This window comes from Camelus dromedarius, chromosome 12, assembly GCF_036321535.1.
Source record: "Camelus dromedarius isolate mCamDro1 chromosome 12, mCamDro1.pat, whole genome shotgun sequence".
NCBI classification, from domain to species: domain Eukaryota; kingdom Metazoa; phylum Chordata; class Mammalia; order Artiodactyla; family Camelidae; genus Camelus; species Camelus dromedarius.
In genome coordinates this window covers 3704099-3728490 of record NC_087447.1, presented here as the reverse complement: position 1 = coordinate 3728490, position 24392 = coordinate 3704099, and the positions used below count along the sequence as shown (strand labels likewise).

Genomic DNA, 24392 nt, shown 5'->3' with positions numbered 1-24392 from the left:
GCGCAAACTACTCTGCACGGATCAGCTCAACTGCCAGGTCCTCCTGTACAGCACGGGGAGCTCTGTTCCACACCTTGTAATGACCTGTAACGAAAAAGAATTTATATGTACAACTGCATCACTATGTTGTACACTAGAAACTAATGCAACATTGCAAATCAACTCTACTTCAATAAAAAACTAATTAATTAGAAAAATTATGTGATTGGGCAGCGGTCACTCGAGAACCTGAGAGTGAGTGGTCAGGTTGGAGGAGCTGAGAAGAGCCCAGGGAGGCTGGAGTGGAGGGAGCGATAGAAGGCGGGTGATGGAGGGAGAGGAGGGCAGGCAAGTGGGGGCTCAGGCGGCAAAGGATGCCCTGGGCTTGGGAGGGGAGGGGTGGGAGAGACAGACTTCCTCTGTACCCATAGAATTTGCTGTGGTGTAATTAAATACATACCTTTTTATTTTTTATTTTTTTATTGAAATAGAGTCAATTGGCAATGTGTTCGTTTCTGGGGTACAGCATAGTGATTCAGTTATACATAAATATTCCTGTTCATTCTTTTTTTATTATAGGTTATTACCAGATATTGAACATAGTCCCCTGTGCTACACAGTAAGACCTTATTGTTGATCTATTTCATATATAATACACATCTTTCTGATTGATTGATTAATTGATTTGGGGGGGGTTGGGGAGGTTAGGTTTATTTTTGTTTATTTATTTAATGGAGGTACTGGGGATGGAACCCAGGACCTTGTGCATGCTAAGCACAAGCTGTGCCACTGAGCTCTACCCTGCCCACTAATATGCATGTTTTTTTTAAAAAAAATTTAATTGAAGTACAGTTAGTTACAATGTGTCAATTCTGGTGTACTGCACAATGTCCCAGTCATGCATATACATGCATATATTCATTTACATATTTTTTCCCTTAGAGATTATTATGAGATATTGAACATAATATCCTGTGCTATACAGAAGAAACGTTTTTTAAAATCTGTTTTTATATATAGTGACCAACATTTATAAATCTCAACCTCCCAAATTATCCCTTCCCACCCTCTTTCCCCAGTAACCATAAGATCGTTTACTATGTCTGCAAGTCTGTTTCAGTTTTGTAGATGAGTTCAGTGTCCTTTTTTTTCTTTTTTAGATTCCACATATGAGTGATATCATATGGTATTTTTCTTTCTCTGTGTCTACTTCACTTAGAATGACGTTTCCAGGTCCATCCATGTTGCTGCAAATGGCAGTATTTCATTCTTTTTTATGGCTGAGTTGTATTCCATTGTATAAATATACCACAACTTCTCTATCCAGTCCTCTGAAAAGGGACATTTAGGCTGTTTCCATGTCTTGGCTATTGTATATAGTGCTGATGTGAACACTGGGTGCATGTAATACATACCTTTTTAAAAGGAATGTCATGTGGACTCCAAGGACACAAGTCTGACACAAGTCTGACACACACCCCTATTTTACAGACGGTAAGGTGGAGGCCCAGAAAGACCAAGGGGGTCTGCTGCCAGGGCTAGAGCTGCGACCCGTGAGGGCGCCTCAGCAAGCTTCCCCAGCGCAGCTGTCCGTCAGCCCCCACAGCCATGGAGGCTGCATCCCAGCCCACGTGTCCTGGAGCAGGGTGGATGGGGCTCCTGTGGTGACATACCCCTCCTTCCCGTCTGCTCCTCAGGGTGAACTGGCTTCCTAGGGGCCTGCAGGACCCCAGGACTCCAAATTCCTCCTCCCAAGTCTGGCCCAGAGGAGCCCTCCTCACCTGGACTGTCCCTGCTTCACTCTCGGGTGAGTGGCCTGCAGCTGGCCTCCCGGGGGCTCCCTGGGCCAAGTCCAGGTGACATTCTCTCATCCAGCCTCAGTCTCAGAAAAGTATGTGGTGCTGTCTGTCAGTTTGCTAAGGGCACCACCACACGATCCCACCAGTGAGGAGCTGAAACAACGGAAATGTACTGTCCCTGTTCCGGAGGCCACCAGTCCAAGGCCCGGTCCCTCCTAAGGCCTCTCCCCTTGGCTGGCAGATGGCATCTCCCCATGTCCTCACATGGCCTTTTCTCTGTGGACGCATCCCTGGTGTCTCTCCCTCTTCTTACAAGGACATCAGCCATGCTGGGTGAGGGGCCACCCTCATGACCTCGTTTTAACCTGCTTGCCCCCTTGGAAGACCCTCGCTCCAAATGCGGTCACGTTCTGAGGTACCCGGGGGCTAGGGCGTCAGCAGAGGGCTTTGGGGGAACGTACTTCAGTCCTTGGCACACACAGGTTTACGTACAGGATACAGGCCTCCTACAGGTGCTCCCTCCTTGTGCTTCCTTCAGGAGATGTCCCCTGCACACATAAGCCTCTGAAAAGGATAACAGTTGGTGACATTTGCCTTAAACCCTAGATGGGAGGAAGAAAAAGCAAGCAGGTAGTTCAAAGTTATCAAGAAAGTTAAGAGAGAGGGAGGGAGGAAGGAAGGAAGATTGATGGTGGATAAATGGATGGATGGATGGATGGATGGATGGATTGTGATGGATGGATGGATGGATGATGATAGATGAGTGGATGAGTAAATATCAAGAAGAAGGAAGGAAGGAAGGAGGGAAGGAAGGATAGGGGAGGAAAAGGGGAGTGGCTGAATTCTGTCTTAGTCTAGCAGGGCTGTCCTATCACAGAATTCCAAAATGTCCATAGACAAGTGGCTCCAGAATGAAGGAGAACTTGGTCTTCTCAGACAAAGGAATGCGAATGGAATTTGTTACTAGCAATCCTACCAGGAAAGAATGGCTAAAGGAAGTTCTCCGAAGAGAGAGAAACAAGACGAAGCCTTGGAACTTCAGAAAGGAAGGAACATCAGGCTGGTAAAACCCGGGTAGAGCCATGAGACTAGCCTCCCCGTGAGAGGTTTCAAATCATACTGATCATTGAATCAAAAATGGTAACAACGAAGAGGGGTAGGGTAGAGCTCGGCGCTGGAGCGTGTGCTTAGCCTGCGTGGGATCCTGGGTTCAATCCTCAGCACCTCCACTTAAAAAAAAAAAAAAGGAAACAATGGTAACAATGCTTTAAAAATCATACCAATGTACTTATTTACCAATCAGAAAAGTCTCACATACATAGAAAACAAACTGATGGTTCCCAAAGGCGAAGAGGAGGGAGAGATAAATTAGGAGTTTGGGATGAACAGATATAAAACAGATAACCAACACGGAGCTAGTGTGCGGCACAGGAGACTATGTTCAGTGCCTTCTAGGAACCTGTAATGGAAAGAATCTGATAAAGAATAGATTTACATGTGTGTATGTATGACTGAATCCCTTTACACTTGAAACATTGTAAATCAGCTATGCTTCACTTTTAAAAAGGGAAAAAAATGGTAACAATGTCTGATGTGTTCCCTGGACGGACACAGAGGAAGTACTTACTTATGAGGGTGGTAGTTAGAAAGTGGGGCGGGCAAAGGATCCATCCATCCATTTATCCAGCATCAACCCTCCTTCCTTCCTCCATCCCTCCCCCTTAACTTTCTTGATAACTGTGTGTGTGTGTGTGTGTGTGTGTGTGTGTGTGTGTGTGTGTTGTGACACGCAGAGGACAGCCCCTAAGAAAACTCTCCCCCTCCCCCTCGCCCACCCTTCCCTCCCTCTCCCCTCCCCTACACCCCCCCCCATTCTCTGTCTCTCTCTTTCTCTCACTGTCTTTCCCTGTCTTTCTCTCACTCTGTCTCTCTCTCTGCTCAGTTGCAAAAGATACACCACCCCTCCCCATTCCTGGAGTGGAGCCTACTTTCTGGTGAACTTGATAGCAGGAGGTGGGTCTGAGCCCAAGGCTGGATATCCTGCCCTCTGTAACGGGCTGAGCCATTTCTACATCCAGGGTGGCCTTCTACCCACCCGCCCCTGGGACTTCCCCTTCTTTTGGGTCCTTTCCAGGTGGCACGTCCTCATCCAGAAGAGGGAAGGTGAATCTAGCACTGGATGGTGACTGTAGACATCTCAAGGGAATTCTTGTCCCCCTGGGTTTTCCTCTAGGTGACCAACCCCGCTCAGTCCCAGAACGTCTCGGCTGGAGGAAGGCACACAGGGCTGGTGGGTCAGAGCATCCTGGCCCCTGGCTGCTGAGATCTGGCAGGGAATGAAGACTGGACGTGATACGTGTCCACCAGACCTGGCTCTGGGACACTCTTGCTGGAGCTGTTGATGGCAGAGAACGGTGTGTCACCCCTGCTGAGACAGCAGAGAAGCCGGAGCTGCTGGGGACCGTCTTGTCATCACAAGGAGAGAAGATGCCTGGATACAGAGACAGAGAGGAGTGACGTCCGATGCTGTCCGGATTCCGGCCCCACGGGCCACTGGCCTGGAGCGGTGTAGGGGTTCGCACTTCACAGGCGGGAACCAGCCCGAAGAGAGAGTGGGAATCTCCCAAGGCTGCCCTGCCCCTCGGGTCTTTGACATTCTGCTGCTGGGCTCTGACCACTGGACAAGCTTGTTCAATTGAGCCTTCTGCCCTGGTGCTCCCACAGTATCTGACCCCACATCAGTGGTGTGGATTTAAAGCTAGAGCTGCCAGATAAAATACAGGAGACCAGTTACATTTGAATTTCAGGTGAACAATGAATACTTTCTTAGTATGTCTCAAGTATTGCATGGGACATACTTATACTAAAAAATTAAATAACAGGTATTGCGGATCTGAAATTCAAATTTAACTGGGTATAAATTAGGTGTTTGGGATTAACAGATACATACATTACTATATATATAAAATAGATAAACAACAAGGACCTACTGTATAGCATGGGAAACTGTATTCAGTATCTTGTAATAACCTACAATGGAAAAGAATCCAAAAAAGAATATGTGTGTGTGTGTGTGTGTAACTGAATCACTATGCTGTAACCTGAAACTAACACAACCTTGTAAATCAACTATACTTCAATTTAAAAAAACATTAATGGCATGCTGAGTTTTCTTTGCTAACATTGACAACACTAGCTGAGGCAGGGAAGGGAAACACAGCAAGAGGGTAGGGCCACCTTCCTATGAGGAGGCAGGGCAGAGGGGTGGGTGCTAAGATGCAGCCTTAAAAAGTAATCTTCCCCATTTCTGGCCAGAGAGCCCACAGTATCCATAGAGACAGTTATTATGACTTTGGCAGCCCGGTGAAGAGAAAATGTGACCTGGAGCAAAAACATATTAACCTCTCACATTCTAGTATGAATTACTTTACAAAGTTGTACATTTACTCATTATTGTCAGCTGTGCTACAGGGAGGGGACTCCAGAGAGGAAGGCACTTCACTTTCCCCTGAAATGTTTGTCTCCAGAGTACAAAGGATTGGATGTTTCTCTGTGGTTCTCGACCTGGGTTGCATAGGTGAACCACAGGAGAGCTTTAAAAAATCCTTATGTGGAGGCCACACTCACTCCAATGAAAACAGGATCTCCAGAGGTGGGGTCTCATTATCCTACCCCAGGTGATTCCAGTGTGCAGCCTGTCGACTGAAAAAAATGCACAGCCTAGCAGTTGGGAAGTACGTTTTATTCCGCAGGCTTCCTGAGGACTTAAGCCTCTCAGATTGCTCTGAGGGACAGCTCAGAAGAGGTGAGGGAGGAGCCAGGAGATGTAGGAGTTTTTGGGAAAAAAAAAAAAAAAAAAAAAAGCCCAGGTAGGCACATCAAAACATTAAACATCAAAAGATTCCTGTTAATGAAAGAAAAACCCGACATCTCAAGTTAAAGAATTTAGCGCGTTTTTCGATGTCTGGGAAGAGGCAAGAGTCTGGGCTCATTGAAATCGTTCCTTTGATGTGCACCTCAGCTCTCGAGGGCCAGAATCCTGCTTTTCTCCATCCTCAGCCCCCTCCAGCTGCAGAGTCAGGGTGGCTGCAGTGACTGCTGGCTTGGCCGAAACACCCTTTGTTTACTGATAATGGCAGGTGACATTCCCTCAGCCCTAGCCGAATTTGAGAACCAGTGGAAATAATTGTTCAGGGTGGAGAGTTCTAGTCTGGGTGAGGGCTGCTGTTGCTGGCAGCCCATTCTGTACCCGGCATCCTGCAGACATAATTCCTCTTGATTTTCCCAATAGTCCCTGCAATGCAGACATTGTTCATCTCACCCTTTGTACAGGGTGCAGACTCAGAGAGGTGACACGACTGACTCAAGGTCACACAGCTGGTTAACAGCCTGAGGATTCATTGCCAGGATGGCCTGACCCCATACTCCTCCTGCCATGCTGCCTCTGGGCGGTGCAACTTTGGGTCAGTGTCTTCCCTTCTCGGGTCCTGCACTCCTGCATCCATAAACAGGGCTAGAGGACGCTGTGTCAGCAAGTGTCATGCAGTCCTGCCTGCCTGGGACGGCAAGGGCATTGAAGAGTTAGAGGACATCTTGGGGAGCAAGCAGCAGGGGCCATCTCTGGGCACCTCGGGCGTGTCATCAGCGCGACCGATGGTTTAAAGGGTGGGCCCCCTTGTCGGTGGGGTGCGAGGTGCCTGGTGAGATGGCTTTCATAGTCTTTAACAATGATCTCAATCGTTTAGGGGCCGACCTAAGCACCTGGTAACCCCCTGCTGAGCGAGGGCCGCAAGCACTCGCCCACGCCAGGCAGCGTGCTGCTGTTCTGTCCTCGGCCCGTCCTGGGCCCACTTTGCAGATGAGGAAATTGATGCTTAGAAGAATGAACAGCAAGGAGGTAGGGGACTGGCCAAGCCCCTCAGCCTGCACCATTAGCCAGGCTGCATCTGCGGCCTGGACGGGCTCTCAGGGGGAAAACGGTGGTGGTTCTGATGTTGCCAGGGAACAGGTTGTTTTTGTTTTGAGGTTTGGAGGGGTTATTTTTTATTTTGAAATAATTGTAGATCCGCAGTAAGTTGCAGGGTCGGTAGAAAAAGGTCTTTTGTCCCTTTGGCCCAGCTTCCCCCAACGGATACATCTTAAGCAAGCCTGGCTCACTGAGGCTGAGCAGGGCTTGGGAACCAAGGCTCCTGGCTCCTACCATGCCCACTGCCCCCACTAGCCTATACGGTGCCTTTGTAACTGAGAACAGGGCATCCTAGCTCTGGGCAGACTCAGCCCCGCACCTGGCATCCAATTCGGTGGGCAGGCTGGACTTCAGGCAAAAGAGCCCTTGTGCAGGACACAGCCTGCACAACTGTACAGGGCAGACCTGCCTGGGCTTGTGTACAAGACTGTGCACTCATGTGCACGCATGCGTGTGCATATGTGTATGGAACTGATATTAGTCCAGTATGTGTGTAGTTCTGTCATTTTATCCCATGTGTAAATGTGATGCAACCACCTCATGAGTTGCAAAGTGGACCCACCATCACCTTCACAGACACACCACCCCAACCCCTGGCAGCCCCTAAGTTAGTCACGACTTTTAACGCTCACTTCAAGTACCAGTTCCACATCCCCATGCTTGCATTAGGATGTGGATCTTGTGTAACGTCATCCCATGGATAGATACCATACCCCCAGCCCCTTCTTTTTTATGCTAACAGATCCCCTCTTTGGTCAGAATGGCAGCGTGTCCCACCTAACACCTGCTTTCCCAGCCTTCCTTGCAGCTGGGGGGCATCGTAGCTCATTGGAGGTTAAGTGGCACCTGCTGGCAGGTCTAAGAAAGCTTGTGTCTTTGCAGATAAGAGGCCAGTGCAGCAATGACTCCTTGTTCCCGGCTTGAGAACCGCACGTTTCAGCTCAAGGCACCGCAGCTGTGCTGAGACCACAAAGCCACAAGACAGAGACCCCAGCAGGGTGACGGAGAACACAGCCTGGGTACCCTTAGGTCCTGAACGATGTTGCTGCCTGCTTTGACACTGGACAAAAAGAAACCCTGCATATTTAGGCCAGTGGCTCTCAATCAGTGGTCACTTTGCCCCTCAAGGACACGCAGGAGCATCTTGTCATGCTGGTGGGCGGGGGGGGGGGGTGCTACCGGCATATAGTGATCAGAGGCGGGGAAGCTGCTCTTTATTCTAGAACATTCAGGAGCACCTGCCCCCAACAGAGAATTACGTGTGAGCGGGATGACAGACACCTCGACTTAGGCCACTGTCAGCTGGGGTTTTCTTCCTGCAGCTGAAGACGCTTGTCACACAGTGGCGTCCTTACCACCGACTCTTGGCAGAGATGTGGCGGGAGGAACCTGGCACCCAGGCACAAAGGGCAGCTGGGTCCAGTCCAGGCTTTTCTTTTTTTTTTTTTTAAGAGTATTTTTATTTTGTCAGGGGGAGGAATTAGGTTTTATTTATTTTAATGGAAGTACTGGGGATTGAACCCAGGACCTTGTGTGTGCTAAGCACAAACTCTATCACTGAGCACAGTCCCAGACACAGCAAACACTCAGAAAGTCACCCCCTCGCCCCCAGCCTTCCCCTTTATCCCTCATAAATATTCTAATTGGATAGCGGAATGCAATTTTTGATACAAACTTTAATGTAGAAAAAAAACCCCTCATGTACATACATAAATACAATTTGGGGGTATAAATAAAGTAAGAAAATAATGAGATGTACATAGCAAACAATAAATTACTCATAAATATCCTGCTGGAAACCAAGTGCTGGGGAACGGACTCGATCTTCCTGCTGCTTTCAGCTCTTCCTTTTCCTGGCTTTTGAATGAAACATTCAGGTTTACCTAAAGGTGGGAGGCTGCCAAGTCCCGATTCACAAAATGACCAGGGCAATGGGCTGGAAAGAGGGAGGCAGCTTCTGGAAGAGGGCGGTCTGCTTTTTTCAGGTCAACATCCACAGCTGCTTAAGAAAGGAGGGAGAGCCAGACCTCCCCAACATGAGGTGGGAGAACCAGGAGGGGGTGGGTAGGATGTGGGGGTCCCATCTCCAGGGGCCGTCATGTGAAATCCACACAACTTGAAATCTGATTCCCTGGAAACCCCGGTCACAGTGGCAAGGCAGGACTGCTGAGATGGGCTGTCCCTCTTGAGCAGGTAGCCATGTGGCCATTCACTTTAGAGGAACCAGCACAAGCCTGGGCAAGTGTTGGCCACATGCGGGGTGCTGGTTGTGGGGTGGGGGTGGGGAATAGCTGCTTTCTGCCTTGCGCGGAGTCCAGCGGAGGTTATCCGTCCCAGAACCAGCCATCGCAGAGCTCTTAAGATCTACCCAGGCTGGAGGGAGCCTCTGGGCTCCCCCTGCTCCTAAAGCCTGTGGGCAGTGCCTGCACCCAGTTAGTTCTATCCTGGAGGGAACTGGAGAGGGCCAATGGTCCTCCTTGGAGACAGCATCTGGAGCAGTTCTAACCTCCAGCAGAGTCAGATTTACCTGGGGTTTCAAAGTTGATCACCTGTACATAAATTTAGAATGACTGTTTTCTTCTGGTTGCCCCTGCTTGGAATTGATGGGGAGAACTGCAGAGAATGTCAGCTTGGCATAAGAACTGCACCAAAGGTAGTGAGTTCCCCATCAGTGGAGGTATTCAAGGGTAGTACAGCAACCTCTCCAGCAATGGCAAAGGTGCGGGGGAGGGGGGGCTCTGGGGTAGGGAGAGGCTGGGCGGGAGGGGGAGCGGCTTACAATTTTATGATCATACAAGTCTATCCACTAGAAACTGGCACCGGCAATGTAAAACTTTGTATATGTACAAGTTCTAAATGTTTCTTCCTAAAGCTAAATAGAACATGGATTCAGGATCCTACTTGTAGAAAACCCTCTCTTCGAGCACCACAGCCTGGGGTCCTGGTCTCCAGGGGCCGAAGGGAGGACCGAGCCTCCGTTATTCGTGGAAGCTGGGACTCTTCACCACTCCCAGTTTGGTGGCGATCCCAAAGGGGTCCATGCTATCTGTTTCCAGGGGCAACGGAAACAAATTGGGCTCCAGGTGGTCCTGGAGTTCCTCGGGCTCTGCTGGGATGCTGGAGAGCATGGGCAGGAAGTGGGACAGGGGCAGAAAGCCCTTGCCCTTGTACAGCTGCCTCTGCCTGGAACTGCTCAGAGAGACAGGGAGATGGTGTTTCTTGGACCAGTACACGTTGTAGCCATCAGGGCGCATCTCCTCCTCGAAAGCACAATCCTCGGCCGAGTACTCAGTCTGTGGAGCAAACAAACAGCCTGTGAGCAGCAGTGGGTACCCACAGGGGTGTGATGCCAGCAGAAGTAGCTGAGAGACCAGGCACAGGTGGTCGTGTGTGCTACATACTGCTGCTCGGGCCTGCACCATACGCCGTGTGTATGTGTACGTGTGCATGTAGTTAAAGGTTATAAAGTATGAAGGCATACATGGTACATATGTATATATATATATAAACTTATATCTATTTAGTATAATGTCCTATATACACGTATATAAAGTATAAAGAAAATATTAGAGTAATATATTCATTAAATACATTACATTGTATTAATACATAAACATAATAAATTATGTAACATTAAATACATGTTCAAACATTAAACATAATAAACATACGCTTTATATATAAATATGTGTACTTTGTATGCCTTTATACCTTATAACCTTCAACTTACACACTTCAGGTACATTTCATGTGTGTTTCATGCATATACTCAGACATATCTCATGCAGATCCTTTATTTTCTTCACTAAACCATGTCACTTTTTAAACTTAGTCTTGTTCTGAGCAGTAGCCATTAAAATCACAGGCATGACATGCTTCCCATAATTATTGACATTAAGAAGTCCCTTGTATCTACTGGCACCGGGAAGCACTGCTAAACTGTGTTATCCTTTTAGGATCAGGCTTTTAATTAAGCATCACAAGTCATCCAATCTGGGGCCCAGATTAAAGAATCCATTCCCCACTTAGATCCAAATGACTGAGCGGTTCTGAGCCTTTTTGTCTGGTGCCCTTGTCAGAAACCTCAGCACCCCCCCCCCCCCCCCCCGCTTCTTCATTCAGTAGCTGGGGCCCTCCAGGCAGCCTGCCAGGATCAAGATAAAGGCAGCCCCCTCCCCCCGGGCCAGGAAGAAGCCTGCACCCCGTGGGTGGCCGGAAATGTGGCCAGAAGGACGGAAGGAAACCAGTCCGTGGTCCCAGAACACTGGTAGCTGAGATGCCAGTGAGAAAGTCATGTCCCAAACTGAGGAGGGGCTTGACATCTTGGGGACACATGGAGGACAGCCAAAGGCAGGGAGCCAGGAGGGCTGGGCCGTAAACTATGCTGGGAGGCACCCAGTCTCATTTCTGCCCAAGCCTACAAAGGTCGCTGAACTGCAGGTGGGTGAGCACTGTGCTGATAAGGCCCTGATAAGGCCCGCATCTAATGAAGCAACACGCTGGGCTCCTGCTCAGGGAAAAGGTGGCCAGACAGCAGGGGAAATGCAAATTCATAAACAAGGGAATTAAAGCCAAGTGGGGCGACTGTTTCACTCTGCTGGTTCTTTGGGAGAAATTAGCATCTCATTTTCTTCTCCATTGAGAAAATGGAAGGATTTCGAGTTTCTAGGAGAAGGTGGAATTTGGTGGTGTTTTTTGTTTGTTTGTTTAATACTCAAGTTTTGCTAAATCACAACCATGGGATCTAGAGGCATTAAGAGAATTTTAGGTGAAGAGACCCTCACCCCACAGTTTGGACTAGAATAGTAGGTTAGATCCATCTGCTCCTGCAGACACGCCACTGGTGCCGCACCCATAAGTAAATGTCAGGGTAACAAAAGTTGCCATTGCGGGTTTGCAGTGGCTCTGGGTATCAGCTTTCAGCAAGCGCCCACCTCCTTCCTTGTCCTTTTCACTCAGGACTCTCCCATAAAACTTGCAACAGATACTCTGGACAAATACAAAAAACGGGGACCTAGAGCCACAAAACAGTATTGAGACACTAAAAAGATTCGTGCTGCGGAGACCCGGCGTCTGCATCTTTTCTGGAGGGCGGGGCATCCCAGAAGGAGCGGTCCCCTCCCTCCCCCCTCGCCCCTGCGCTTCCATCTGAGCCCCCGGCGCAGCGGGCTGCAAGGAGGCCCTGCGCAGGGCCGGGACCTCACACAGCCTTCTCTGTGCGCCCGGGGGCGCGGGCTCCCTTTGAACTCTCAGCCTTTGTTCTGGCGACCAGAGACCGAGCATCTGCACACTTCCTGCCCGGAGACCCCTGTGGTTACCTGAGCCTCCCCAACCCGCCCCCGCCCTCCCCCCAAAAGCCTTTGCAGTACAGGTGAGCCCAACTCGAGGATAAGCACACCCCCGGATGTTCCCCTATGGCGTCTGCAAAATACCCGTTTTTCTAGTAGATGAAAATTAATTTAAAAAAAAAAAATCTTCAATCCCAAATATGATTTTTCTTCTAACTTATTTGAAGATTGACTTAAAAAAAAGATCCAAGTTGTGTCTACACACTTTTGCTCTCTTTCCTCCCTTCCTTTTTTTTTCTTTTTCTTTCTTTCTTCTCTTTCCTTTTTTTTAACACTGCAGGGAGGGAGCTGGAGGCGAGCACCACACATGCACAGGCAGAAGCCCGAAAGGCAGGAGGTGGGCTTCCCCGTTTAATATCGAAGAGCCTAGTAATGGGTTTCCTCCGTCCAGCTGGACCCGCCTTTGGCTCCAGTGGAAATGCAAAGGCGGGTCTCACCCGTTCTCCAGCCATAAACTTCCATATTAGAAAGCTGGACATTAGCTTAATCCCGCCCTTGCAGTCTTCCCCTCCGATCTCCATGCGGGCCCCGCGGAGGAAACGAGGAAACCCTGGATTCGTTCCAGAGTGCCCTCCTCCCCTTCAGGCTCCCGCCCGGGGACCGGCAAAGATCCCGCCAGCGCGTCTTGCCGGATGGAGACACCTACCAGCCCTTCCATCTTGCCGTCGGCGTCCATGCAGAGGTACCGGACGCTGCGGTCGCCCTTGATGGCCACGGTACGCAGAGCGACTGCCCTGATCTCCATCAAACCTGGCCGAAAAGACAGCAAAAAAAACTGGAGCCGGGACCCGCGGGGCCCACAACACGTGGATGTGGTTGGTCTGTGTACGGGCCGGTGCACCCCACCACTCCCCCAGTTTCTCTCGAAGTCTGGGGACCTAGGAGTTGGGGGGGGTCCAAAGGAGCCCAAGGTGGGGCAAGGGGAGGGTAACGCGTGGGTGCAGTAGGTCCACGCACTCATCTCCCCTTCCCCCAGCTCCTTCTGAGGCCGGGGGGGTCCAGGAATGGAGTAGAACGTAGAGGGGGCCAAGACTTGGGGTTCCTGGTAGTGGGGAACTCGAGGGAGCCTAGGTGGGTAAAGGGAAGAAGGGCGCTGTGGCGGGTGAGGGGCCCGGCGGGCACTCACTGTGCGCGCTCTGGCCCCGGGCGCAGTCCACGGCGCCGTCTGAGTGGATGCGCAGGAAGCAGCTGAAGAGGCCGTTGGGACCGGAGGTGTACAGGTGCCGGAGGCGGACGGATTCGCCCCAGCCGTAGTGCACGTGCGGCCCAGCATCCGAGAAGGCTAGGGGGCGCCCGGCTGCGGCCAGCCAGAGGCCGGCCAGGACCAGGGCGCGAGCCACGGCGCACCGGCTCGGAGGGCTCCGCATGGCACCTCCTTCGTGCTCGGGGAGCAGTTCTGGCGGCGAGGGTGCGGGAGAAGCTGGGCGGCAGCCGGGACGCTCTGCGGGGCTCAGTGCGGAGGCGGAGTGGCCGCGGCCCTGAGACGGCGGTGCGCTCTGGGTACCTAGGCACTCCTACTCCGACGGCGCGGCGGCTGGCGGCCAGCGACCTTATATAGCGCGTCTTGCCCCCGACACCAACCATTTCTTATCGGGATTGCATCAGCCCTCCGCCCCCCACGCACACCCACTCACACCCCGCCTCCGACCCAGCCCCTCCCTGGGCCCCGCCCGGGTGACCCCGCCCTGGCCGCCCAGATCTGGGGCAGAAGGAGGCCCCGCTTCTCGGCAGGCTTCGGGGGAGCTCCACCCCGCGCGCGCGGTGGCGAGGCCGGCGGCCAGGTCGCTCTTGGCTGGGCGAGTTTGATTTTATAAAGAAAGAAGACAACAGAACCCGCCTCCAGGCCACAGGCTCTGCAGGGAATGCGCTCGTCGCGGGGCGCTAGCAGGGACGCGGAGCTGGAATCCCGGGACCTGAGGCTGGGGGCACTGATTTTTCCATCTTTCCCTCTTGTCGGAAAAGCCTCGCCTCGGCTTTGAGCCCTCTACCCTTAAAAGCCCACATCCACTCGCTCCCGCCAGTGTCCCAACCCTCAAGTCTCCAGAGGTAAAGCGGTCCATTAGAATTTCCCCTGCAGCTCAGACCCTCTCACGTTCTCCAGCTTTCTGTTCTCGCGAGCCCTGCCCGCACCCTCCCTTTCTCCTGGTAAATTGTCCCCCGACTGGAGGCCGGGCGCGACCTCCCCTCTCGGGGAAACAATGGAGGCGCGCGGGCGAGCGCTAGATGGCGCTTCAGCCCGGGTTTCGGCCTGGGGCTGGCTCCGCGTCCCCTCGCCGCCCCGCCTCTGCCCCGGCCCGGCCCACCGCGGTCCCCGGAGATGGAGCCTGGGAGGGTGGTCTCGGGGAAGGCGCCTTTCGGGGACAGGGCGGGCTTGCGAGCTGCAGTTCAGGAAACCCTGACTTTACAGGGCGCACGGCGCAGGGAGGCTTCTCTATTTTGGAGGTGCCTTTTGTCGGAGATCGGTCTTTGGGTCCTTGCGCGCTTCTCGGGTGCCAGGGCGCGATACTTGCGGAGGACCAGGGGAGCGCCTTACCTGATGGGGAGGGGCAGAGCAGCAATGATGGGCGCCGCTAGGGTCGACACAGGCACCAGATGGGGAATTTGGGGCCACTCGACGAAGTGGCTCCCGCAAACCAGATACCTTCTCTGATGAGGCTCTGGGAGAAAGACAGCATCCAGAGGATGCGCGCTGGCGGGAAAGAGAGGGCTCCTCCTGGGGGCTTTGGCTCAACACTGATTCTTTCTCATTATTCCTCCAACCCCCACCCCCAAATCCTGGGTGTGGGGCCCCAGGAGGCTGGTTTGGAGGGAAAGCCATACTGGCTCAGGGCAGAGGCAACGGAGGACAAACAGTGCAGACACACGGAGAGAAAAAGCGGTGCCAGGTCTAATGAATTTCAGTGAGCAAAGGCCATGTTCATACCCCCGTCGGTGACTGGCGTTAATGATGGAGCGTGCAGAAAATGTCACCAGGAAAGTCTTTACAAAAAGACATCATCTCGAAAGCTTTATAGACCGGAGACCCCCACGCGGCGTATCCTGGTTCAGAAAGCCGCGGCTTCTGTTAAATCTAATTACTTCCCCCCTGTGGCTTTAAATCGACAGCGGCTCCTATTAAACTTAATTACCCTCCCCTGCAGCTTTCCTTTTAAAGACCCTGGATAAATTCGGGGCACTGAGGAGGGTGGCAGAGGCTGCACTGGGGGCCGTGCCCCAAATCGGGCTGGGGGAGGAGAGCAGTGGGGAGGAAGGGGGGACGACAGCCTCTGGTTCCACCCCCAACCCTCTGCTGCCCCTCCTGAGGCCATGTGGGAAGAGAGTAGGCACAGTGACCAGGGCTCAGGAAGCTGGTAAAAGCGGCAGCTTCCTACGCCCGGCCCCTGTGCTAAGCAGGAGATGGGTGTTCTCGGCTTAAAGCCCCGCGGCACCTGCCCGCCGCATGGAGCAGAGAGGGGGCCCCAGAAGAGTGTTAGCGTGACCCCAGGCTGCACCACCGCTGTAAGCGGCGCACCTGGAATGTGAACCCAGGCTGTCGGACTTGTCAGTCCAGGCCGAGCCGAGTTTCAGAGAGGTGGTGTGGCCTCCTCGCAGGGGTGCGGGCTCCAGGGTCAGACCCTGTGCAGCACAGATCCACGCCGGGCCTCCCCCTGGGCAGGTCATGAGCCTGCTGGGCCGGTTGCTTCCTCCTGCCCGCTTTCAGCCTTGTCCTGGGTCATCTAGGGCAGCGGACAGAAAGTGCTACGAGAGGGGCGGAGGAAAGGCGGCGCTGGCCGGCAGGGGGCGCGCTGCCGCTGTCGGGCTCTCCAGGTGAGGGCAGGGACCGCGCTGGAGGTGAGGACCAGCTCCAGAGCCGCTCAGGGCAGACCCGCCTTCTGACTCGCGCTGGTGAGCAGACAGCCAAGCAAGATCCAGTCACCCCGATGCCCCTCAGCCCACGCAGGGGCCCAGGGGTCTCAGAGCCAGATGACCAGAAGGGCTTGGTTTGGCGGCTTTGTTCTGGACTTGACGTTAGCTGGGATCTTTTAAACTGACCTAAATCCTCCTGGGGCTTCCCTCCTTCATCTGAGCTTGTTGGAGTTGTTCCTTCTGATCTTGGTGTGAGAGATTCTCCTCATTTCTAAACCCACTTCCCCACAGCTAAGAAAATCTAGTTTAGCATCACTTCAGTCTTTGCATTGTGAAAGTAATGGCTTTTCTTTTCACTTTATGGTTGGAAATTTACGTTACAATGTCAGACGTGCCTTCTTAAGTACACAAGCACTTCCCTGTGCCCTTCCCAAATCCCCTGCCCCCGCCCCATGATTGAGAAGTATTTTGTAATTACAGAAACTTCTGTTTTCACCAGAAAAAAAAAAATACGAACTTTGGGGGCAGATAGTACTGTGAAGACTTGGGTGGGGGCGGGGACCATGCCATGCAGCTAGTTCTTGGCCTCGCTGAGACTGGAACGCGGGGCACCTGGGTCTCGGCCCCATATTTGTGCTAGAATCTTCTAGAATATGCCTCATTTTCCCCAAAGCATTCTTCACCAAGGCCCATTTTTTTCCCTCTGTTAGGATTACTATTCTAAAAAGAGGGCATTCCACTATCCCAGAAATTGGCAGAGGCCATGTCAGAGCGGAAAAAGGAGTCTCCACTTATTTGTGAAACAGAAAAACGAGTGCTTTCAAACTCCAGAAGAGTTAATATGAGAATGAGAAAAGATATGTCACGAATTACTATGTATAAAATAGATGAACAACAAGGACCGACTGTAAAGCACAGGGACTACACTCAATTCCTTGTAATAACCTATAATGGAAGAGAATCTGAGAAAAACGTACATATGTATGTATGTGTATAACTGAATCACTTTGCTGTGCACCTGCAACTAACACTGTAAATCAATTACACTTCAGTAAAAAATTAAATTTTAAAAATTAAAGAAAGAAAAGACCCCTCTATCAATTGAGGGATCAGTGTTTATGCAGAGCCCACCCTGCATATGTGGGCATGTAATAGGCATGGTATCTATTTACAGGCTGCTCTCTGGCTATCTTTGTCACATTTATTTATTTTAAAATGCAGGGGGAGGGCATAGCTCAGTGGTAGACTGCGTGCTCAGCATGCATGAGGTCCTGGGTTCAATTCCCAGTGCCTCTGTTATAAATAAATAAATAAACCTAATTACCTCCACAACCCCCCCAAAACAATAAAAACAAAATTTTTTTTAATGTAATGATAATACTAGAGAAAGGCAAATCTAATGTATAGTGACAAAAAGCTGGCTGCCTGGGGCAGGAGGCGGGTGGGGCTCGCCTGGAAAGGCCCAGAGGAATCTTCCTGGGCTGGTGAGAATTCTTTTTCTTGACCGCTGTGAGTAACAGGCAGTGACATTTGTCAAAACTCATTGAACAGTGCCCTTGAAATTAGGCAGCATTTTATTGTAAGTTATGCCTCCGTAGAGTTGATTTTGAACATTTTCGTTGCAAAAGCAGTACTTGTTCCTGGTTGAAAGTTTGGAAAATATGGGAAAGCACCAAGGACCGTTTTGAAACCTGGAGTGTTGTGATTGCGTTACTAGCCTCTGGCTACTTGGGTGAATTTCTTCCTCACACTTTTCAAAGTGTGTATATATATATATATATTTTTTCTTTTCTTTTTTAAGTTTCTGAATTGTATCCTCCTCAGGCCCCACTTACTGGAAATATTTCCCATGGCATTAAAATATCCTTCTGCAACAGGGTCAGCAGATCTGAGTGGGGTACCCCGCAGTGTGCAATCTGTCCCCTTCGGCCGGACATTTAGCTTGTTTCCGACTCGCTCTCCTCCATCACACGGGGGAGGACATCCGTGGAGGTATATCTCACCCCTGTCCACTCTCGGAGCAGGAGTTACTGGGCCTGCGGTCTCTCTCCCCACGTGGGTCCTGTCGGCACCAGCCAGCAGACACTAGATCAGGGCACGCCAGGCTGGCTTCTCCTGGCACTCGGGAACTACCCAGCTCTGTCCACACTGAGGGAGGGAGAGGGTCCTCCCGACTTCACTGGGTGAACCTGACACCACGTTTAAGTCCCAGCCACCAGCAGTCACATGGCGGGCACAGGAGCTTGGATTGACAGCCTCTCTTGCTGTGGATTCAGACACCCCGCCACCGCCACCCCCACCCCCTGAGCCTGAGCCCCACCCCCACACCAAGCGGAGCCTGGGTGTGGTTGTGCTTCACTTTTGTCATTGCCACGCCAATGCTTCCCGGGACAGATGAACTCCTGCCAATATATGGCCATAAAGCCGATTTCTGTCGGTGAATTTTATCTTCCGAGTGACTCATCATCAAAACAGAACTGTATTCCAGCGGAAAATACCTCGTCCCGCCAGTGCAGCGGTCTAAGAAGGCTGCAGCGCTGCAAAGGGCACCTCTTCAAAGACAACAAAAAGCAGCTGGATGACAAGCCATGGCCCCGCTGATAGGGATGCCCTGAAAATCATGCAACTGATATCTTGAAATCAGAAAGTCCTGAAATTCCAGGCCTGCGACTTCCAACCCAGCTTTCACCAATGGACGGTTCTTCAGGCTTGCTGCACAAAGTCTCTTGTTTTCTCCCTCCAAAACAACTTGCTACGCTGCGTTTTCTCTCTGCCCCCAGGGGTTGTAGGAAAGCCTGAGCCCCGCGGGGCCAGCACAGTCTGCTGGACCCTCATCCTGTACGGATGCTGGGCTGGTCACAATGCTGGTGGCGGCGGTGGTGACGATGTTAGCGGTGGCTGACCCTCGTGAAGCCCCTACTGTGTGCCGAGAAGTGTGCTGGACCCTCGATGCTGTCGTGTCTGACTTTCACGGCACCCATTTTAAAGATGTGGAAACAGGGGGAGGGTGGAGCTCAGTGGTAGAGCACGCGGTTAGTATGCACGTGGTCCTGGGTTCCGTCTCCAGTACCCTCATTAAAAAAAAAAAATTTTTAAAAATCTAATTACCTCCCCCCCAAATTTTTTTTTTTAATTTTTAAAAAGATGTGGAAAGCAAACCTCAGAAACTGCACTCTGCCCAGACACACAAAGATAATAAACAGCAGAATTGGGGTTTGAATCCAGTTCTGTCTGAAGTTGTCTTTAAATTCTTTTTTTTTTTTTTTTGGTAAGGGGGTAGGCAGTTAGGTTTATTTATTTATTTATTTAACTGGAGGGACTGGGGATTGAACCCAGGACCTCGTGTACGCTAGGCATGCGCTCTACCACTGAGCTGTACCCTCCCAACCAAGTCATAAAATTCTTAATCATTACACTGTATTTATTTTTGACCACAGCAGTACTATTTTTTAAAATTGAAGTATAGTTGATTCACAATCTTGTGTTAGTTTCTGGTATATAGCGTAGTGATTCAGTCATATATATATATACACACACACATATATATGAATTTTTTTCATATTCTTTTTCAGAGCAGGTTACTACAAGCCACTGAATACAGTTCTCTGTGCTACACAGTAGGACCTTGTTGTTTACCTTATCTGTACTAAACTATAATTTTTTAAAAAGAAAGAAGGGAAAACCCAAACAGACTCTTAGAAAGCTAAGAGGCCCGCCCAAATTCAGAGCCGCGTCCTGGCGTCCCAGCCCCATCACCTGCCTAGGGTCATCTGAGCCCCCGCATTGATTCCAGCAAGATGGCAAGAGAGGTACCCTCTTCCCAGGAGCCCCAGTTCGGTCACACGTGGCCGGTATTTCTTGGTGTCATTATTGCTCTGCCACCTGTTTCCTCCGAGACACATCTCCTCGGAGGTGAGGGACGCATCTATACGGTTGGCAGCCGGGCGCTCGGCGCCTTGTGCAGATCCTGACACGTTGTCGGTGGTCAAGCAATACTGTGTGAATCACGTAAAGGAACCAAGGAGTGTTGGTGTGGCCGTGAATTCACTGGATTCGCCCTTTTGTCTGTCCTTTCTTTCTTCATTCTGTCCATCCTTCCTTCCACCCTCCCCTGGCTTCCATCACCATATTGGTTTTTCATTGATCTGCCAAGCCTTTCTGATGGGTCAGAACTCAAGTGTTGGAGCCTCTTCCTGCCCTGTGGTTCCCCAGAGGCAGGGCTCCCTGGGCTGGGGGAGTGTGCTTGGGGCATCCAGAGGTGCAGACAGGGAGGCCCCATGCTGGATGCTTTGGACCAGAGGGCTAGCACAAATGAGAACTTTCCCCAGAAGTCCGAAGCAGCAGAACAGCCTCTGGTACTGTAATCACATCTCAGGCAGCGCCGCTGGACTCTGAAATGCCCACTGTCATTTTCACCGTGCGCTGGGAAATGCTGCCATTCCTCGGAGAGAAGTCTGGTAAGAAGGGAAGACTGCTGGTGTCAGGAGAGGAGGGGCAGCGACAGTCAGACCCAGCTGCTTTGCCAAGGCTCACGTGTGAGACCTCATCTCTGGAGAATGGGCTGCAGTGAAGGCCGTCATTGCCCAGAATGCGTCCAGCAGCACCGAGAGCTTGCTGTTGATCCACTTGACAGATGAGAGACTGAGGCTCAAAGCCAGGCTGGTGGTAAAGACCCACTGATGTGTAAGGGAACAGGCTCCGGGAAAGGAAGGGAACCAGGTCACCAGGGAGTGGACTCCTCCTGCCCAGCCCTGCTGCCCTCCAGGCCTGGGTGGCGATGGTCAGGCAGGACAGATATCCCCGGAGGCTAAGCTTTATATGGTTGAAGGTACTTTGTACGTTGAAGGTACTATTCCAGGTCATTTGAAATGGATGGGCTCAGAATTCTAGGCTTGGACAGGACCAGCAAGATGAATTCCTAGAAGCCCCTTATCCCTAAATGAACAAAATAAGGACCAGACAGGGAAAGTCTTGGCCCAAAGACACCCAGCCTGTGAGCAGCAGAGAGGGGATGAGCACGCACTCCATTACAGCAACGTTCCCTCCCTGCACACACACACACACACACACACACACACAGCGTCCAGTGTGACGTTTGACCTGCAACAAAGGCTTTTTTTAAAGGAAGCTCCACACGTGCTGAAAGCCCCTCACTGAAAACACCTGCCTAAGCGGACCGGCCGCCGCGGGGCCGGGGGCACGGGGACGGCGGCTCAGCGGAAGAGGGCTTTCCTTTCAGGGCGGCGAAATCGTCTGGAGCCGAGGATCACGGCGGGCGTGAATGTGCTGACCGCCGCGCTGGACTCCACGCGGCTTTTGTGCCGCGTCAATTTTACCTCCAAAAACGGGGAGGAACGCGTGAAGTGAGAGCAGACCGCTGCAAAGGGCACTGCTGGGGCCTCGGGGGAAGCCAGCTGTGGGCTGTGCGCTGGTCAGTCTGTGGTGGTCACATCCTCTGGGCTGGGTCTTTGGATTGTGGTTCCGTGGACAATGTCTTTGCTTGCAGAGAATTTAGAAATGAAAGTGTCTCATCCGCAACTAACTTCCAAATGGTTCGGGGGGGAGGATGTAGCTCAGTGGTAGAGCACATGCCTCGCACACATGAGGCCCTGGGTTCAATCCCCAGTACCTCTGTCAAAGAAATGAAGAAGTAAACCTAATTACCTCCCCCCGTAAAAAAAATAATAATAATGATAATAAGTAAATAAATAAACTTAATTAAATGGTTCAGAAAAGCAAATGTGTGTAGGAGATCCCAGTCATCAACCCCATTTTCCAGAGCAGGAAGCTGGGGCCTGGGAGGCCGCATGGCTGGCCCGCTGCACCCCAGCGCAGCACCAAGCAGGCCGTGGAGAAGTTGGGCTATTTTGGGTTTTCCCGGGGGCGTGTCTCCTGGACGAGCAGGAGTCCTGTTGCGTCCCGATGTCACAGGCTCACAGGCACGGACAGACTTTCCTTCCAGGCAGCCGCTCCTTGGGGAATGATCCCGGAGCTTCTCCGGTCCCTGAGGGACTCTATCCCCGTGCCCTCTGTGCACTGGACAGTGGCTCAGTCTGTCTTCAGCTGGTAGCTTCCTTTCCATCATGAGCAATGCCATTTTTATTTTTGTTTATTTTTTAATTTAAAAAACTTCATTTCATTTGTGGAATTTTTTTGCTGCATTTTAATTTTACTTTCGGAGGGGGAGGTAATTAGGTATATTTATTTATTTACTTGTTCACAGAGGCACTGGGAATTGAACCTAGGACTCACGCATGCTGAACACGCTCTTCCGCTGAGCTCTGCCCTCCCCCAATGCCGTTTTTAGAAGTGGGAAATCACTTTTACAAGTTTCCTGGTTGGGTCTCGTCCTGTATTGGACAGTCAGCCCTCCTTTTAGAAGGAGTCACCCTCATATCTGACCTGAGAAGCAAACCCGTGCCCAGACCACAGGGAACAGCCGTCTCAGGAGTAAGAAGATCGTGAGAAGGCCAACTTTAGCCCAACGTTCCAGAACATTCTGCACTGTTTATTACTGTAGTCACCGTTGAGCTGAACGCTGCCGGCACTGAGCCAGACATCATGTCCGAGCGTGTGCACGCCCGTAAATGTGCATGCGTGTGTATAAGTCTGTGTGTGCACACTGCGTGCACCTGCACATGTGTATGAGTGTGCGTGCATCGCAGGCACCTGCACACGCGTGTGAGTGTGTGTGCATTGCGTGAATGTGCACGTGCGCCTGTGCCCTGTGCCTCTTGCTGTGGCAGCTCTGAGGGTGTCGTCTCCGTTTCACAGCTGAGGAAATGAAAGGACCTTTGCCTCTTTTACAGAACTTACAGTAATCATCATCAAATGATGATTTCTGCGATTGGCTCAGGATTTCCCTCTGCCTGGTGTCTGTAAGCTTGGAGGTGTTGGTCACTACCATACCCCCCAGGCCCAGCACGGCTCTGGCATGTCCCTGGGGTGATAAATGTCTGCTAACTGAAAGCAGGGAGAGGAAGGGGGGTGAGGAGGAGGAGGGGCGAGAGCGGCCTCCCCAGGCTTGGGCTTCCAGCCCTGCCTTCCGGGCAGGTCAGTGGAGACCAGAGGTATTTCGGTTTTGAGGCATTTAAACAGATGCTCCGAGCTCAGTTCCGGCTAGGGTTTCTGGCTGCACATACCACAGATCAAGGGGGTTGGAGATTCCTTCCATAGGCTCCCGCTGTGTGCATGGGGACCAGCACGTGACCGGGCTTCCCCATCCAGGAAATGGGACGAGACCCGGACGAGGAGGGCGCATGACTACAGAGGGGCTGGGGAGCTGCTGGAGGCTCCCACGGCCCCGGGTGGGCCAGGGCACGTCTGGAGGGCAGGTCCCCTTGGCCCCTACCCAGACCTCTTGATGCACTGAGGCTGCCACAAGAAGGCGCCTTTTCCCAAAGCCCCGTCCAGGGCTGCTCTGGACCTGGACGCTGCCAGGCAGCTCCTCCACCCCACCACTCAGTCCCCTGGGGTTGTGACAGCCCTGCCGTCCATCCCAGGCTGGCCCATTAGCTCCTCTCAGGTGACATGCCCCCTCCCCCGCCTCCTTTGTGTCTGTTCTGGCTCCTGTTTCCCCACTGGCAGTCGGACACAGCATGTGTGCGGGGCCTGACCCAGGCTGCGTGCTGGATCTCCCCACAGCCCCACTCCACAGACAAGGAGACCGAGGCAGAGGACAGCCAGCTGCCTGGCCCTCACCAGCGGAGGTGGAGGGGTGCCCCCAAGCCCTGCTCGTCCAGCCCCACCTCCTTTCTCCCCTTCCCCTCGACTCCCCCCTCCCCTTGTATCCATCATCGCACCTGTCCCTGTTCTCACCCTTCCCCGCAAATATCCATCCAGGGCCCTTGTTCAAGTCTTGACGTCACCCTTGGGTTCCCACGGAACAGCACTGGTGAGGTTCTGGTCCGTGGACCCGGACCTGTGAGCACCCTGAGATCTCACATCCAGCTTGTCCGGGAAGGGTTGCCCCTTCTCCAGGCTGCTCGTGACCCTGGGAGGCCAGGTGTCGGTCCTGAGGATGGACTGGTTCCTCCTCGCTGGAGGCTGGCCTTGGAGGGGGCCTGGCTGTGCCCGGCTGGCACAGGCCGCTCCTCACCAGAGGCCCAACTCCACGCTGGCGAGAGGTTGACTTGAGCCTGGGCGCGGCCGTGCAGTCACCCAGCCACTCACTGTGGGAATTTCCCTTAGGGTGTGTGGATGTGGGGGAGTCCCCTGGGGAGACGCTGGCCACTGGGCAGTGGAGGGGACACGTAGAACACCTGGCCTCTGGGGGACGGAGCTTCCTCTTCCACCTTCAGCGTCTGAGCCCCACGATTTTGTGTGTCTTACTGGTTCCTTCTAGAAGCTTCCTCACAAGACAGTTGGAGTCACTGTCTCTGTTCCCCTTGAACTCAGAACCAGTGACCCTGGATGTGAAACTGGGCAGAGCCTCGGATCCTCTGCCCCTTCCGA

The 24392-nt window shown here is 52.1% G+C and overlaps 1 protein-coding gene and 1 non-coding gene across 2 annotated transcripts; one reads left to right on the top strand and one right to left on the bottom strand.

The window, feature by feature from the left end:
• Nucleotides 1–9722: 9722 nt before the first annotated feature.
• On the bottom strand, nucleotides 9723–13459 carry FGF19 (fibroblast growth factor 19). Its single transcript, XM_031448067.2, has 3 exons — nucleotides 13219–13459; nucleotides 12739–12842; nucleotides 9723–10037 (listed from the first exon to the last, which is right to left on the bottom strand). The coding sequence occupies exons 1-3, from the start codon at nucleotides 13457–13459 to the stop codon at nucleotides 9723–9725; spliced, it is 660 nt and encodes a 219-aa protein (XP_031303927.1).
• An 8040-nt stretch (nucleotides 13460–21499) lies between these two features.
• On the top strand, nucleotides 21500–21572 carry TRNAA-CGC (transfer RNA alanine (anticodon CGC)). The gene has a single exon. It is a non-coding gene; the product is annotated as a tRNA-Ala (tRNA).
• Nucleotides 21573–24392: the final 2820 nt, after the last annotated feature.